This window comes from Haematobia irritans, chromosome 3 (assembly GCF_050003625.1).
Source record: "Haematobia irritans isolate KBUSLIRL chromosome 3, ASM5000362v1, whole genome shotgun sequence".
NCBI lineage: Eukaryota > Metazoa > Arthropoda > Insecta > Diptera > Muscidae > Haematobia > Haematobia irritans.
The window spans coordinates 10,583,671-10,602,850 of record NC_134399.1 but is presented as its reverse complement, the minus strand read 5'-3'; the positions used below and the strand labels follow the sequence as shown (position 1 = coordinate 10,602,850).

The 19,180-nt window shown below is 21.9% G+C and overlaps 1 protein-coding gene across 2 annotated transcripts in view; it reads left to right on the top strand.

Moving 5' to 3' along the window:
- The window catches only part of LOC142229369 (sodium/potassium/calcium exchanger 4), a 54,113-nt gene that overhangs the window by 12,370 nt on the left and 22,563 nt on the right, over positions 1–19,180 (top strand). The window contains exon 1 of one of the 2 annotated variants that reach the window (XM_075299921.1): positions 11,177–12,094. The exons of the other annotated variant lie outside the window; for it this stretch is intronic. Within the exon in view, the coding sequence (XP_075156036.1) occupies positions 12,058–12,094 (37 nt within the window). The 5' untranslated portion in view covers positions 11,177–12,057. Of the gene's footprint in view, positions 1–11,176; positions 12,095–19,180 lie in introns of those variants that run through there. 2 annotated transcript variants of the gene reach the window in all.

The window sequence follows — 19,180 nt, the reverse complement described above, 5'->3', positions numbered from 1 at the left end:
GTAAAGAAACTTTATTTGATAGAAATATACCTTTAGCAGGCTACGGTAGAGCAATGGTTAGCATGACCGCGTTGCAACAGTGTTGCCAGGGAAAATTTACTAAAAAGTTCCCTACTTTCCCCGACATTCCCAAAAAAATGTCCCTACAATTTCCCCTACAATATTTTTTTTAAATTTACAAAACAAAAATGGTTCTATGTGCTTCACTATACTAAAACAAATAAAATTTTGAAAAAATTTTCTATAAACATAAAATTTTGAGAAAATTTTCTATGGAAATAAAATTTTAACAATATTTTCTTTAAAAATAAAATTTTGACAAAATTTTCTATAGAAATAACATTTTGACAAAATTTTCTATAGAAAAAAAAATTTTGACAATTTTTTTTTAGAAATATAATTTTGACAAAATTTTCTATAGAAAAAAAATTTGCAAAAATTTTCTATGGAAATAAAATTTTGCAAAAATTTTCTATAGAAATAAAATTTTGCAAAAAATTTCTATCAAAATTTTTTATATAAATTCTATTAGTAACCAAAATTTTTTTCATAAAACAATCTTACATCTCTCATTGTATTCTGAAGTATTCATTTCATTGCATTTCATTTTATTTGCCATGCAATTTTATTTTGTTATCTAAAAGTTTTGCAAAAAAAAATTGTTGTAGTGAAATTCCCATCATCTAAGAAAGTGAGTAGAATTCTTTAGAAAAACATTATAATTGACAGATTGCATTTGATGACGTTTAATATTGAATTAATTTGATAGTTCACAACTTAAAGCACTTAGAAAAGTGTTACTAGAGTGATAAAAACATATGGATCGTAAGTTATAGAGTGGCAAAAAAAATATTATTAAGCCAGGCTGAATTACAATTTTCCTATAGAAAATCTTATTCAGCGTAGTTGAATTAAAGTTTTCCTGGTAAAAAACCTTATTCAGCCTGGCTCAAATAAAATTTCTCCTTCTTCGTTAAAAATGTTATCTCTATATAAAGAAGATATGTTATAAAGAAAAGTATCCATTAAAAAAAGTAAAATAAAATTTTAATGTAAATCGGGGGAGTTTTACTATTACAAATAATTCAAAATTAACATTGGCATTCATATTGAAATTAAACATGGCAGAAAATAAAAATCCCCTACAATAACAAAACTTATCTTTACAAGCCTCTAGCATAACAACATGTGTTGATATGATACAAAAACACATGTACCGTGTATCTTGTCCCACGTCTTATCAGATGAGTGAGTTGCTACCATGTCTAGTAGGCTGCTTAATTTAATCATTTATCAAGTATTTTCTACAAGTGTTACAATAAAAAAAAAACAAATGAATTTGATCGATAAGCGATAAAATATCAATTTACAACGTTTTCTCTCTGAGAAGAATGTTTTTTTTTTGTTTTTCTGTAGAGTAGTATGCAGTTAATTGAGAGAACAGCAATGGATAGTATTTCTTTTATAGGAAAAAAAATTGCAGCCTGGCTGAATAAGGTTTTCTATGGGAAAACTTTAATTCACCGTGGCTGAATAAGGTTTTCTGTAGGAAAACCTTTATTCGGCTTGGCTGAATAAGGATTTTCTATAGGAAAACTTTAATTTAGCGTGGCTGAATAAGGTTTTGTATAGGAAAATTTTAATTCACCGTGGCTGAATAAGCTTTCCTATAGGAAAACTTTAATTTAGCCTGGCTGAATAAGGTTTTTTATAGGAAAACTTTTATTCAGCCTGGCTTAATAAGGTTTTCTATAGGAAAACTTTAATTCACCGTGGATGAATAAGTTTTCCTATAGGAAAACTTTAATTCACCGTGGCTAAATAAGTTTTCTGAATACGAATTTCTATAGGAAAACTTTAATTCAGCCTGGCTGAATAATCTTTCCTATAGGAAAAGTTTAATTCACCGTAGCTGACTAAGTTTTCCTATAGGAAAACTTTAATTTAGCCTGGCTGAATAAGATTTTATATAGGAAAACTTTCATTCAGCCTAGCCGAATGAGGTTTTCTTTAATTCAGCCTTGCTGAATAAGGTTTTCTGTAGGAAAACTTTAGTTCAACCTGGCTGAATATGCTTTTCTATTGGAAAACTTCAATTCAGCCAGGCTGAATAAGGTTTTCTATAGGAAAACTTTAATTTAGCCTGGCTGAAAAACTTTATTTCACCGTGGCTGAATAAGCTTTCCTATAAGAAAACTTTAATTCACCGTGGCTGAATAAGGTTTTCTATAGGAAAACTTTAACTCACCCAGCCTGTAATCGAAGTAAAAAATACAAAAACATAAAAATACAACAACTTACTTTTAATAATAATATTTTTGCCTACTGAAAACCCAGCATGTTCTCTTTTGAAATAATTTCAAGATCTTTTATGGTCTGCTACTTCGATTCTCCCACAAATACAGCCCCCTCCGGTCATGCATATCTTCAAGTTTACATTAGTAATCGTACAATAAATTAACCGATTGAAATCAATTCCCATCGCCAGTGAAGCACGTGTCACGCAATAGTCATTTTCTCTACTTATGTTTATGTTATATCTTGGCAACAACAAGCATTGAAAGGGTACTCAACAAAATTGATATTGTTTCATATAAAATCAAAAACACAAAACATGATTGCAAATAAAAGATCTATCCATGATTTTCACACCCAGACGTAATGGGAATTTAGTTAGCTATCAACTATGTAGATAGTATATAAGGTCGTTAAACTTTATTTTTTTTTCTATTAACATATATAAAAAAAGTACAAAAGGCAATGCATGCTCAGTGCAATTTAAGAAAAAACTAAAAAAAAGTATAAATAAAAACATTTAACATAGAATTGGTAAAAATTCAATATTTATTGTCTTTAATATGACAAGAAGGATTACCAAGTTCACGCTGAAATTATATATTTGAATTTATATATTTCTATAGAAAATTTTGTCAAAATTTTATTTCTATAGAAAATTTTGTCAAAATTTTATTTCTATAAAAAATTTTGTCAAAATTTTATTTCTATAGTAAATTTTGTCAAAATTGTATTTCTATAGAAAACTTTGTCAAAATTCTACTTCTATAGAAATTTTTGTCAAAATTTTACTTCTGTAGAAAATTTTGTCTAAATTTTATTTCTATAGAAAACTTTGTCAAAATTTTATTCCTAAAAAAAATTATCAAAATTTTATTCATATAGAAAATTTTGTTTAAATTTTAATTCTTTAGAAAATTTTGTCAAAATTTTATTTCTATAGAAAATTTTGTCAAAATTTTATTTCTATAGAAAATTTTGTCAAAAATTTATGTCTATAGATAACTTTGTCAAAATTTTATTCCTAAAAAAATTTATCAAAATTTTATTCCTAAAAAAATTTATCAAAATTTTATTCCTAAAAAAATTTATCAAAATTTTATTCCTATAGAAAATTTTGTCAAAATTTTATTTCTATGGAAAATTTTGTCAAAATTTTATTTCTATAGAAAATTTTGATTAAATTTTAATTCTTTCGAAAATTTTGTCAAAATTTTACTTCTATCGAAAATGTTGTCAAAATTTTATTTCTATAGAATATTTTGTCAAACTTTTATTTCTATAGAAAATTTGCCAAAATTTTATTTCAAAAAAAAATTTTTTCAAAATTTTATTCCTATAGAAAATTTTGTCAAAATTTTATTTCTATAGAAAATTTTATCAAAATTTTATTTCTATAGAAAATTTTGTCAAATTTGTATTTCTATAGAAAATTTTGTCAAAATTTTATTCCTAAAAAAAATGTTGTCAAAAATTTTACATTATAGAAAATTTAGTCAAAATTTTATTCCTAAAAAATTTTTGTCAAAATTTATTCCTATAAGAAAATTTTGTCAACACTTTATTTCTATAGAAAATTTTGTCAAAATTTTATTTCTATAGAAAATTTTGTCAAAATTTTATTTCTATAGAAAATTTGTCAAAATTTTATTTCTAAAAAAAATTTTTTCAAAATTTTATTCCTATAGAAAATTTTGTCAAAATTTTATTTCTATAGAAAATTTTATCAAAATTTTATTTCTATAGAAAATTTTGTCAAATTTGTATTTCAATAGAAAATTTTGTCAAAATTTTATTCCTAAAAAAAATTTTGTCAAAAATTTTACATCTATAGAAAATTTTGTCAAAATTTTATTGCTAAAAAATTTTGTCAAAATTTTATTCCTATAGAAAATTTTGTCAACATTTTATTTCTATAGAAAATTTTGTCAAAATTTTATTTCTATAGAAAATTTTGTCAAAATTTCATTTCTATAGAAAATTTTGCCAAAAATTGATTTCTATAGAAAATTTTGTCAAAATTTTATTTCTATAGAAAATTTTGTCAAAATTTCATTTCTATAGAAAATTTTGTCAAAATTTTATTTCTATAGAAAATTTTGCCAAAATATTATTTCTATAGAAAAGTTTTGTCAAAATTTTATTTCTATAGAAATTTTTGTCAAAATTATATTTCTATAGAAAATTTTGTCAAAATTTCATTTCATGTACGTTTGTTGTTTTTGTTTTTTGACCTTTTTGTTTATTACCTTCTGTTTTCTGTTTGTAAATTCAAGCTCGAGGTCAGAGTTTTATTTTCTGTTTTTATTTTTATACTTCGATATTTCGATCTCCTTCGGAAATCATCGACGGGAATAAAATAAATAAATACAATTAAAACCTATGTCACTGGTGTTGTCCTCTCATTTCTGTTGCTGTTACCACACGAGCTTGAATTTACAAAAAGAAAACAGAAGGTAAAATTTCATTTCTATAGAAAATTTTGCCAAAAATTGATTTCTATAGAAAATTTTGTCAAAATTTTATTTCTTTAGAAAATTTTGTCAAAATTTCATTTCTATAGAAAATTTTGTCAAAATTTTATTTCTATAGAAAATTTTGCCAAAATATTATTTCTATAGAAAAGTTTTGTCAAAATTTTATTTCTATAGAAAAGTTTGTCAAAATTATATTTCTATAGAGAATTTTGTCAAAATTTTATTTGTATAGAAAATTTTGTCAAAATTTTATTTCTATAGAAAATTTTGTCAAACTTTTATTTCCATAGAAAATTTGTCAAAATTTTACTTCTATAGAAAATGTTGTCAAAATTTTATTTCTATAGAATATTTAGTCAAAATTTTATTTCTATAGACAATTTGTCAAAATTTTATTTCTAAAAAAAAATTTTCAAAATTTTATTCCTATAGAAAATTTTGTCAAAATTTTATTTCTATAGAAATTTTTATCAAAATTTTATTTCTATAGAAAATTTTATCAAATTTGTATTTCTATAGAAAATTTTGTCAAAATTTTATTCCTATAGAAAATTTTGTTAACATTTTATTTCTATAGAAAATTTTGTTTAAATTTTAATTCTATAGAAATTTTGTCAACATTTTATTTCTATAGAAAATTTTGTCAACATTTTATTCCTATAGAAAATTTTGTCAAAATTTTATTTCTATAGAAAATTTTGTCAAAATTTTATTTCTGTAGAAAATTTTGTCAAAATTTTATTTCTAAAGTAAATTTTGTTAAAATTTTATTTCTATAGAAAATTTTGTGAAAATTTTATTCCTATAGAAAATTTTGTCAAAATTTTATCAAAATTTTATTTCTGTTGAAAATATACTTTGTACACTTTATAATATAATTGCGTATTTCGAAAATGCCATACAATATTATACAATGAACACTTTCTTTATCATAAAAGGCATGATAAATTGCAATCAAAAGACATATTTACTTCCGCACAAATAGAATTTAAAATAATGAAACTTTCTTAGCTTACACTAAAAAAAAACAGTGAAACCACCAGTAAGAAAAATGTTGGTTAATTTTAGAAAATTTAGATTATTTTTTGAAAATTTTAACTAAACAGTACTACAAACGCTGATCACGCCGATATTACAAAAATAAATAAATATTTTTCGACAAATTCAAGAAAATTTATTAGATATAATTATTTTTTTTTCACTTGTTAAAGAAAATTTTGTAGTTTGAAAAAAAAAATGGAGTTCAAAGTTTGAAGAATGTTTTTAGTGCCATACGAAGTTGAAGATGGGCGCACTTGTAGTAAAATTTTACGAATTTAAGGAAATAATGGACTATTTTGTAAGAAGTACAAATTTAGTAAATCTTTATGCATTGGTTATATTTTTTCCCTCTTTTTTAGTTCATTTAACTAACGTCAAATTTGATAAATGAGATCTGTATCCCAATTTTATTTTATTTGTGCTAGATTTAAAGCCAGATAAATAGCTAAAAAATGTATTTATTTTAAAGAAGAACCTAAGTAAGATCAAATATGACATTTGAATAATAGAAAAGTTACAAATCTTTGTAAAATTTGTTCCCAGTAAAAACTTGCAAGAGCTAGCACATAATTACCAATTATCATAAAAACAAAACAATCACAATGTCAATTAGAAGTGTATTAAAAACTCATAAATATGTTTATTGTTCTAATTGGTTTAATAATTGTAAATTAGTTGATGGTAGTTCAGATATGGCATACATTTGTGCTAATTTGAGCAAAGAGAGTAAAATTCATTCTTATTCTCTTACAATTGTTTACTGGAAAAGTCCGTCAACAGCCCTTCTCTATTATCATCAGAGTACAATGTAAACAAATACAAGTGTTGCCAACCTCTAAGATGTTGGTAAGACTTGTACTTTATTACACAATACAAGAGAAATGACAACTTTTTGAAGGTAAGCGTTTTTGGAGCCAAGCTTAACGTTCAAATGAAAACCCCCAATTATAAATATTAGCAGATATTGCTAACCACCTTAATGTAAGGCAATACCTTCTTCAATTACCCTCCCTATACATGTCTGCTGCAATCACATAATTATAGAATATTTCGTTTCAAGCCTATATTCCATTGTTTCACAAAATAAATTCCCCCAAAAACTATGAACATATTTTTTTATTTATTTTTCTTTTATTTTTTTTGTGAACATAAAAATGTTATTCCCATTATTTGCAATACACTGTTTCCTTAAAATGATTATGAGATTATGAAAAAGACGTTGTAAAAAATTGGGGATTTTTCTTTCGGGGATGGGGACAAAGTTTTTGAGTTGGTCATTTGGGAATTTGTTTAGAAATTTAGAATGTTTAGAAATTATTTTTAATACACTCTTTCCTTAAAATAAAAATTTTTCTATAGAAATAAAATGTGGACAACATTTTCTGTAGAAGTAAACTATTGACAAAATTTTCTGTAGAAATAAAATATTGACAAAATTTTCTATAGAAATAAAATTTTGACAAAATTTTTATAGAAACAAAATTTTGACAAAATTTTCTATAAAAATAAAATTTTGACAAAATTTTATATAGAAATAAAATTTTGACAAAATTTTCTATAGAAATAAAATTTTGACAAAACTTTCTATGGAAATAATATGTTGGCAAAATTTTCTATAGAAATAAAATTATGACAAAATTTTCTATAGAAATAAAATTTGGACAAAATTTTCTATAAAAATTTTATTAAATTATCAAAATTTAATTTTATAAATTATTAAATTTTGACAAAATTTTCTATAAAAATAAAATGTTGACAAAATTTTCAATAGAAATAAAATGTTTACAAATTTTTCTATAGAAATAAAATTTGGACAAAATTTTCTATAGAAATAAAATATTGACAAAATTTTCTATAGAAATAAAATTTTGACAATATTTTCTATAGAAATAAAATTTTGACAAAATATTCTATAGAAATAAAATATTAACAAAATTTTCTATAGAAATAAAATTTTGATAAAATTTTCTATAGAAATAAAATTTTGACAAAATTTTCTATAGAAATAAAATTTTGATAAAAATTTCTATAGAAATAAAATTTTGATAAAATTTTCTATAGAAATAAAATTTTGATAAAATTTGCTATAGAAATAAAATTTTGACAAAATTTTCTATAGAAATAAAATTTTGACAAAATTTTCTATAGAAATAAAATTTTGATAAAAATTTCTATAGAAATAAAATTTTGATAAAATTTTCTATAGAAATAAAATTTTGATAAAATTTGCTATAGAAATAAAATTTTGACAAAATTTTCTATAGAAATAAAATTTTGACAAAATTTTCTATAGAAATAAAATTTTGACAAAATTTTCTATAAAAATAAAATTTTGATAACAATTTCTATAGAAATAAAATTTTGACAAAATTTTCTATAGAAATACAATTTTAACAAAATTTTCTATGGGAAAAAAATCTTGGCAAAATTTTTTATAGAAATAAAATTTTGACCAAATTTTCTATAGAAATAAAATGTTGACAAAATTTTCAATAGAAATATAATTTTGACAACATTTTTTATATAGAAATACAATTTTGACAAAATTTTCTATGGGAAAAAATCTTGGCAAAATTTTCTATAGAAATAAAATTTTGACAAACTTTTCTATAGAAATAAAATTTTGGCAAAATTTTCTATGGAAATAAAATTTTGACAAAATTTTTTATGGAAATAAAATTTTGTCAAAATTTTTTATGGAAATAAAATTTTGGCAAAACTTTCTATAGAAATAAAATTTTGACAAAATTTTCTAAAGAAATTAAAATTTCGACAAAATTTTCTATAATTTTGATAAAATTTTCTATAGACATAACATTTTGACAAATTTTTCTATAGAAATAAAATTTTGACAAAATTTTCTATAGAAATAAAATTTTGACAAAATTTTCTATGGGAAAAAAATCTTGGCAAAATTTTTTATAGAAATAAAATTTTGACAAAATTTTCTATAGAAATAAAATTTTGACAACATTTTCTATAGAAATAAAATGTTGACAAAATTTTCAATAGAAATAAAATTTTGACAATATTTTCTATAGAAATAAAATTTTGACAAAATTTTCTATGGGAAAAAAATCTTGGCAAAATTTTCTATGGGAAAAAAATCTTGGCAAAATTTTCTATAGAAATAAAATTTTAACAAAATTTTCTATAGAAATAAAATTTTGATAAAAATTTCTATAGAAATAAAATTTTGATAAAATTTTCTATAGAAATAAAATTTTGACAAAATTTTTTATAGAAATAAAATTTTGACAAAATTTTCTATAGAAATAAAATGTTGCAAAAATTTTCTATAGAAATAAAATTTTGATAAAATTTTCTATAGAAATAAAATGTTGACAAAATTTTCTATAGAAATAAAATTTTGATAAAATTTTCTATAGAAATAAAATTTTGATAAAATTTGCTATAGAAATAAAATTTTGACAAAATTTTCTATAGAAATAAAATTTTGACAAAATTTTCTATAGAAATAAAATTTTGACAAAATTTTCTATAAAAATAAAATTTTGACAAAATTTTCTATTGGAAAAAATCTTGGCAAAATTTTCTATAGAAATAAAATTTTGACAAAACGTTCTATAAAAATAAAATTTTAACAAAATTTTATACAGAAATAAAATTTTGACAAAATTTTCTATAGAAATAAAATTTTGACAAAATTTCCAAAAGAAAAGAAATTTTGACAAAATTTTCTATAGAAATAAAATTTTGATAAAATTTGCTATAGAAATAAAATTTTGACAAAATTTTCTATAGAAATAAATTTTTGACAAAATTTTCTATAGAAATAAAATGTTGCAAAAATTTTCGATAGATATAAAATGTTGCAAAAATTTTCGATAGATATAAAATTTGACAAAATTTTCTGTAGAAATAAAATTTTGCTAAAATTTTCTTAGAAATAAAATTTGGACAAAATTTTCTATAGAAACAACATTTTGATAAAATTTTCTATAGAAATAAAATTTTGACAAAATTTTCTATGGAGATAAAATTTTGACAAAATTTTTTATGGAGATAAAATGTTGACAAATTTTTTTATGGAAATAAAATTTTGGCAAAACTTTCTATAGGAATAAAATTTTGACAAAATTTTCTAACTAAATTAAAATTTTGACAAAATTTTCTAAAGAAATTAAAATTTTTAACTGAAATAAAATTTTGACACAATTTTCTATAGAAATAAAATTTGGACAAAATTCCAAAAAAAAAGAAATGTTGACAAAACTTTCTAAAGAAATTAAAATTTTGACAAAATTTTCTAAAGAAATTAAAATTTTCACAAAATTTTCTACTGAAATAAAATTTTGACAAAATTCTCCATAGAAATAAAATTTTGACAAAATTTTCTATAGAAATAAAATTTTGACAAAATTTTCTATGGGAAAAAAATCTTGGCAAAATTTTCTATAGAAATAAATTGTTGCAAAAATTTTCGATAGAAATAAAATTTGACAAAATTTTCTATAGAAATAAAATTTTGACAAAATTTTCTATAGAAATAAAATTTTGACAAGATTTTCTATAGCAATAAAATGTTGACAAAAGTTTCTTTAGAAATAAAATTTTGACAAAAGTTTCTATGGAAATGAAAATTTGAAAAAATTTTCTATAGAAATAAAATTTTGAAAAAAAAATTTCTATAGAAATATAATTTTGACAAAATTTTCTATGGAAATAAAATTTTGACACAATTTTCTATAGAAATAAAATTTTGACAAAATTTTCTATAGAAATAAAATTGTGACAAATTTGTCTATAGAAATAAAATTTTGATAAAATTTTCTATAGAAATAAAATGTTGACAAAATTTTCTATAGAAATAAAATTTTGATAAAATTTTCTATAGAAATCAAATTTTCACAAAATTTTCTATAGAAATAAAATTTTGACAACATTTTCTATAGAAATAAAATGTTGACAAAATTTTCTATAGAAATAAAGTTTTGACAAAATTTCTATAGAACTAAAATTTTTGAAATATTTTTCAATAGAAATAACATTTTGACAAAATTTTCTATAGAAATAAAATTTGGACAAAATTTTCTATAGAAATAATATTTTAATTTCGCTATTTTAAGTTCCTTACTAATCACCAAAGGAAGATACCTGTCATAGTTTTATTATTTCTTTATGTTTATTTATTTTTTTGATAAATAAATATCTCTCTAAGAAAAATACATTGTTCAATTGTTAGTTTTTTGTATTGGGATTTTACTCGCGCGAGCGCACATTTTTGTTTTGTCAGAGTATTGTTCCAACCTAGACTTCTGTTGCTGACTTTGCACAAAGTTCAGCTAAAGTCAAAAGTTTGGCTTCGATTTAAAGGCAGACGTATAAAACTAGCGATAAAATTGACAAAGAGGTTTATTTACACTTGAAATGCTCAACAGTCAATAAGAAGTACTTTACCAAATAGAAACGTTCGGCGGTATAACATCTTACACCCTTCGCCCTCTGCACGTTCACTCTCACCGTGTAGGGTAGAATTAATCAAATTGTAGCGACGAAATTAAATGAAACGAATTTGAAAACTGTGCATAGTTTTCGTTGGCGCTCGCTAAGAAAGAGAGCAAAATAATCAATTAATAGTTGAAGTAGTTACGTGATTTTTGTTTGTTTGTATTCTTTACGTTCATAAAAATTAAAAATATACTTGTTACACAAATCGAATCGAAATCAAGCCAACAACGTTAGCCGGCCTGGAGTTATTAATGATTCTTGGCTTTTTACCTACTTCGATTTACATTCAACGATGATAAACATTTGATTTGTCTAACCATAAAGTGGTAGCACGCTTGATGGATCGCTAGAACCTCTAAACGCTAAACGGAGGTAGAACCGCGTAATAGTTTTGGCGCGAGTGAAGTGTTTGTTTTTTTTTTAGTGTTGATTTTTGTAATTACTTTAGCCTTTACAAAAGATTTGTAAATGAAGCATAATAAACGAATCGACTCAATATAATGGTCAACAAAAAGTTTGAATAAAAAAAACATAATAATAAAAAAAACAAATAAAATAAAATAAAATAAAATACAAAGTTTTCATGAATTTGTTATTTATAATAATCATCAAGTGTATTGTGTCTATATTAACAAATTTTGATGAAAATAAAAATACCGAAAAATATATATTTGTTTAAAGTTTATATTAAGATACCCTAAAAAACTAATACAACACCCACGTGCAAATTTATCCAAATTAAGAAATAATTTACTACAGATCTTCTCATATTATGGATTTAACCTGGAGTAGATGGTGGTACATTATAGGTAAATTGTGGTAATAATTAAATTAGTAAAAAAGACATTTAAACGATTGCCTTTATTAAAAAAAATAAAATAAAATAAAATAAATAAAAAATATAATAAAAGATAATAAAATAAAATAAACGAAAATAAAATAATATAAAATAAAATAAAATAAAGAAAAAAATAAATAAATTAATTAAAATAAAATAAATTAAAACAAATTAAAACAAATTAAAACAAATTAAAACAAATTAAAACAAAATAAAATAAAAAAGTTAAAAAAAAGTAAATAAAATAAAGTAAAGTAAAATAAAATACATTAAAATAAAATAAATTAAAACAAATTAAAATAAAAAATAAAATGAAAACAATTTATTATAGAGAGCATTTATTTGGCATATGTACAAATTAAAAAATAATTTACTACAGATCTTCACATATTATGGATTAAACCTGGAGTAGATGGTGGTACATTATAGGTAAATTGTGTTAATAATATTAGTAAAAAAGACATTTAAACGATTGCCTTTATTAAAAAAATAAAATAAATTAAAATTAAAATAAAATAAAGAAAAATAAAATAAAATAAATTAAAATTAAATTAAAATAAAAAAAGGTAAAATAAGGTAAAATAAAAAAATACAATAAAATAAAATAAAATAAAATAAAATTAAATAAAATTAAATTAAAATAAAATAAAGTAAAATAAAAAATAAAATAAATAAAAAATGTAATAAAAGAAAATAAATGAAAATAAAGTAAAGTAAAATAAAATAATATAAAATAAAGTAAAGTAAAAAAAATAAATTAATTAAAACAAAATAAAATAAAATAAAATAAAATAAAATAAAGTAAAGTAAAATAAATATTTCTTTGCGAACTTTGACAGTTTTATGTGCTTGAAAATATCTGCTACCTTTCCCCTTCCTTTTGCCGTATAAAACTCCTGTCCCGGAAGCTGCTTGTAGTCGGCTTTGACGTAGGTTTCGTCGTCCATTACCACGCAGTCAAACTTCGTCAGCATCGTCGTGTACAGCCTCCGGGATCGCGCTTTGGCCGTCGTATTTTGTTTATCATCGCGATTTGGAGTCACTACCTTCTTGTAAGTCGATAGTCCGGCTCGTTTTTTGGCTCGATGCACGGTTGTAGACGATACACCCAGCTTATTTGCGGCATCTCGGAGAGAGAGGTTAGGGTTTCGCTTGAAACTACCGGCAACTCTCTTTGTCGTCTCAGCGGCTTCCGGTTTTCGATTTCCCCCCGATCCAGACTTCCTGGCTGTCGACAAACGTTCCCCAAACACTTTAATTACATTTGAAACGGTTGATTTGGCAACTTTTAGCGATTTTGCCAGCTTTGCGTGCGAGTAGCTCGGAATTTCGCGATGCACGAGCAAAATTTTGATATGCTGCTCTTCTTGCTTGGACGGCATTTAGACAACTGAAGAGTGAATTCCAAAATCAAAATAGGAGCAACATTCTACACACAAACACCTTCAAAATGAGGGGTGTTCATGTTTTTTAAATGCAAAATTGAAAGAAATACGTCAAGTTTATATTGACCAAATTTTGACCGTATCACCCTTTATGTGGTTTAGGGTATAACAATTTTGAAGTAAAAATGTAATTTCCGCTATCCGAAATGCATTTTCCTGAGGCGTTGTTATCAATTTTTTTACTCCCATAGAATTGTATGACAAAACTGTGTTATCGGCATTTTTCGATTTAAAGCTCTTGCGAAAATGCCTGTTGCATGCCAAATAATACAGTTTTGCCATACATTTCTTATGAGAGTAAGAAATCGATAACAACGCCTCACGATGCAAAAATACCCATGCATTTCTAAGGCGTAGCGGAAATTTCGTTAGTGATGCATACCGGCCTTAAGCGAGCATTTTTTGCTCGCTAATAGTAGTTTCTTATGGGTTGCGGAAATTTCATTAGAGGTGCATATTGGTTCTTGCGAAAATACCTATTGCAAGTCAGGCATGCCGTTTTGTCATATATTTCTTATGGGAGAAAATGTAGGCAGTCGATAACATGGTCCTAAAGCAAATTTTACTAAACAGTTGTTTTTGTTAGAAAACTATTTATAAATCAGCCTAAAGCCCAATTTTATTATACCCTGCGTAACTAGTCTTAAATTATAGACCAAACTGAGGATGATTGACAGTGAAACAAACCACAAAACGTCCGTCAGCTATTTAAACCAGTGTTGCCAAAACGATAATACATTTCAATCGAGATGATCCGACACAGTCTGTGACGCAGATACATTTTCTTCTCATGATGGAAAAATTTGGAAAAAAATTTTGTGCAAGACCAAATGCTTTATCGCCGGATTAAACTACAACCGAAAACTAGATTCTAAAGAAATTGATATTCAATCATATAAATAAGGCCAAATTCTTCTAGCATGCTTGATATATTGTTTCATTATTAAATTAAATGAATAATTCTCTGTCAAAATAATTAATAGGGAATATGTTCCAATATCATCAATCATCATATCTTTCAAAGTGTTGTACAACATATTTACAAATGTCTATTAGATTTAAATAGCGTTTTTTTTTCTGCAGTAATTATGTTTTAATTTAAAGAAATTGCTTTCGATAAGTTAATTGTTATTTTCAAATGGGCCATAAAAACTTCAATAAAATGTTAAGTTAGCAAACTCTGCCATGAATATATAAACATATGTATTTGCTTGACATTACAATCTCTTCTTATGATAGAATTATAAAATTAATTACCCCATATAATTGAGATTCCCTAGAAATAATCAGGCATCAGTCATAGCCTAATATGACAAATTAAGCAAAATGTTTAAATTTCCCCCGTTATTAGGTTTATGGGATTTGATAAGGGGCTGTTTTGTTTTGATGATAGTTATATGGAAATCACTCACAAATATAGTGATTCGGAAGTATACCATTCAATTAGGGTAGGTCAATTTTGTTGATTTTTTTCATCATAAGAAAATTGGATTTATTAACACCATAAAATTGCTAGAAATTACTCACAAATATATAATAGATGTGTTTTTTTTTTTTTGGTCAATAACGAATCCACCATTCATTCATACGAAATTTTGCATACTCTACATATTCTCACGTAATTTTTTCTTTATAATGAACTTTATGGATTCCCCTTTCTTTTCAATAGATTATCAATTGAACTATTTGGAATGAATGATCAAACTATTATTTCCCCCATCCATAACAAATTTCGTAGAAATATTTATAAATTTTAAACGATGAATGTTATAATTGTATATTAAAAATACATAAATGCATCATTCTTAGAATTCCCAGTAATTTGTAATTACACATGCACTTAAAGAAATATCTTGTTAAGAACAAATGCTAAAATCAGTAAAATTTTGAGAAAAGAAACAAAATTTTGACAAAATTTTCTACAAAAATAAAATTTTGACAAAATTTTCTATAGTAATAAAATTTTGACAAAATTTTCTATAGTAATAAAATTTTGACAACATTTTCTATAGTAATAAAATTTTGACAAAATTTTCTATAGTAATAAAATTTTGACAAAATTTTCTATAGAAATAAAATTTTGACAAAAATTTTCTATAGAAATAAAATGTTGACAAAAATTTTCTATAGAAATAAAATTTTGACAAAAATTTTCTATAGAAATAAAATTTTGACAAAAATTTTCTATAGAAATAAAATGTTGACAAAATTTTCTATAGTAATAAAACTTTGACAAAATTTTCTATAGTAATAAAACTTTGACAAAATTTTCTATAGAAATAAAACTTTGACAAAATTTTCTACAGAAATACAATTTTGACATTTTCTATAGAAATAAAATGTTGACAATTTTTTTTATGGAAATAAAATTTTTATAAAATTTTCTATAGAAATAAAATTTTAACAAAATTTTCTATAAAAATAATATTTTGACAAAATTTTCTATAGAAATAAAATTTTGACAAAATTTTCTAAAGAAATAAAATGTTGACAATTTTTTTTTAATAAAATTTTGACAAAATTTTCTATAGTAATAAAATTTTGACAGAATTTTCTATAGAAAAAAATTTTGCAAAAAGTTCCTTTAGAAATAAAATTTTGACAAAATTTTCTATAGTAATAAATTTTTGACAAAATTTTCTATAAAAATAAAATTTTGCAAAAAATGTCTGTAGAAATAAAATTTTGCCCAATTTTCTATACAAATAAAATTTTGATACAATTTTTCTATAGAAATATAATTTTGACAAAATTTTCTATAGAAATAAAATTTTGACAAAGTTTTCTACAGAAATAAAATTTTAACAAAATTTTCTATAGAAATAAAATTTTGACAAAATTTTCTATGGAAATAAAATTTTGACAAAATTTTGTTATAGAAATAAAATGTTGACAAAAACTTTCTATAGAAATAAAAACAATTTTGACAAAACTTTCATTAGAAATAAAATATTGGCAAAAGTTTCTTTAGAAATAAAATTTTGACAAAATTTTCTATAGAAATAAAATGTTGACAAAACTTTCTATATGAATAAAATTTTGACAAAATGTTCTATAGAATTGAAATTTTGACAAAAGTTTCTTTAGAAATAAAATTTTGACAAAATTTTATAAAGAAATAAAATTTTGATAAAATTTCCTATAGAGATAAATTTCTGACAAAAAAATTTCTACAGAAATAAAATTTTGATAAAATTTTTCTATATAAATATAATTTTGACAAAATTTTCTATAGAAATAAAATTTTGACAAAATTTTCTATGGAAATAAAATTTTGACAAAATTTTCTATAGAAATAAACTTTTGACAAAATTTCCTATAGAAATAAAATTTTAACACAATTTTCTATAGAAATAAAATTTTGACAAAATTTTCTATAGAAATAAAATTTTGACAAAAGTTTCTATAGAAATAAAATCTTGACAAAATTTTCTATAGAAATAAAATTTTGCAAAAAATTTCTATAGAAATAAAATTTTAAAAAAATCTATCGAAATAAAATTTTGCAAATTTTTTTATAGAAATAAAATGTTGACAAAAACTTTTTATAGAACAACAACAAATTTTCTATAGAAAAAAAATTTTAACAAAATTTTCTATAGAAATCAAATTTTGACAAAATTTTCTATAGAAATAAAATTTTGACAAAATTTTCTATGAAAATAAAATTTTGACAAAATTTTCTATAGAAATATAATTTTGACAAAATTTTATATAGAAATAAAATTTTGACAAAATTTTCTATAGAAATAAAATTTTGACAAAATTTTCTATAGAAATATAATTTTGACAAAATTTTCTATAGAAATAAAATTTTGACAAAACTTTCAATACAAATAAAATTTTGCAAGCATTTTCTATAGAAATAAAATTTTTACAAAATTTTCTATAGAAAAAAAAAATTGACAAAATTTTCTATAGAAATATAATTTTGACAAAAACTTTCTATAGAAATAAAATTTTTACAAAATTTTCTATAGTAATAAAACTTTGACAAATTTTTCTATAGAAATAAAATTTTGACAAAATTTTCTATAGAAATAAAATTTTGACAAATTTTTTTATAGAAATAAAATTTTGATAAAATTTTCTATAGAAATAAAATTTTAACAAAATTTTCTATAGAAATAAAATGTTGATAACATTTTTCTATAGAAATATAATTTTTATTGTTGTTTTTTTGTTTTTCGATCTCAGCTTAAAGCCATGCATTGACTAAACTACAAGTGTAGCTTAACCAACAGAGGAAAAGTATGCTTGTCAAATTTATTTGGGCAAAGCCCAACAATAACGATTGAAGAGAAGCCAACAATAACAAACAAAACGAATGAAATATAATTTTGATAACATTTTCTATAGAAATTTTCTATAAAAAATTTCTATAGAAAATTTTGCCAAAATTTTATTTCTATAGACAATTTTGTCAAAATTTTATTTATATAGAAACTTTTGTCAAAATTGTATTTCTATAGAAAATTTTGTCAAAATTTTATTTCAATAGAAAATTTTGCCAAAATTTTTTTTCTGTAGAAAGTTTTTGTCAACATTTTATTTCTATAGAAAATTTTGTTAACAATTTATTTCGTAATAAAATTTTCTATAGTACTACAATTTTGACAAAATTTTCTATAGGAATAAAATGTTGATAAAATTTTTCTATAGAAATATAATTTTGAAAAAATTGTCTATAGAAATAAAATGTTGACAAAAGTTTCTTTAGAAATAAAATTTTGACAAAAATTTTCTAAAGAAATAAAATTTTGATAAAATTTTCTATAGAAATATAATTTTGACAAAATTTTCTATAGAATAAAATAATTTCCTATAGAATAAAATTTTGACAAAATTGTCTATAGAAATAAAATTGGGACAATTTTGTTTAAAATAATTTGTTGACAAAATTTTCTATAGAAATAAGATTTTGACAAAATTCTTTTTTAATAAAATTTTGACAAAATGTTTCTATAGAAATAAAAGTTTGACAAAATTTTCTATAGAAATAAAATTTTGGAAAAATTTCTATAGAAATAAATTTTCTATAGTAATAATATTTTCACAAAATTTTCTATAGAAATAAAATTTTGCAAAAAAATAAATATAGAAATAAAATTTTAACAAAATTTTCTATAGAAATAAAATTTTGACAAAATTTTCTATAGAAATACAATTTTGACAAAAGTTTCTATAGAAATAAAAAGTTTCTTTAGAAATAAAATTTTGACAAAATTTTCTATAGAAATAAAATTTTGACTTTCTATAGAAATCAAAATTTTGACAAAATTTTCTATAGAAATAAAATTTTGACAAAAACTTTCTATGTTGACAAAATTTTTTTAAATAAAATTTTGGAAAAATTTTCTATAGAAATAAAATTTTGACAAAATTCTTTTTTAATAAATTTTTGACAAAATGTTTTATAGTAATAAAATTTTGACAAAATGTTCTAAAGAAATAAAATTTTTGCAAAATTTTCTATAGAAATAAAATGTTGACAAAACTTTCTATAGAAATACAATTTTGACAAAAGTTTCTATAGAAATAAAATGTTGACAAAAGTTTCTTTAGAAACAAAATTTTAACAAAATTTTCTATAGTATAAAATGTTGACAAAA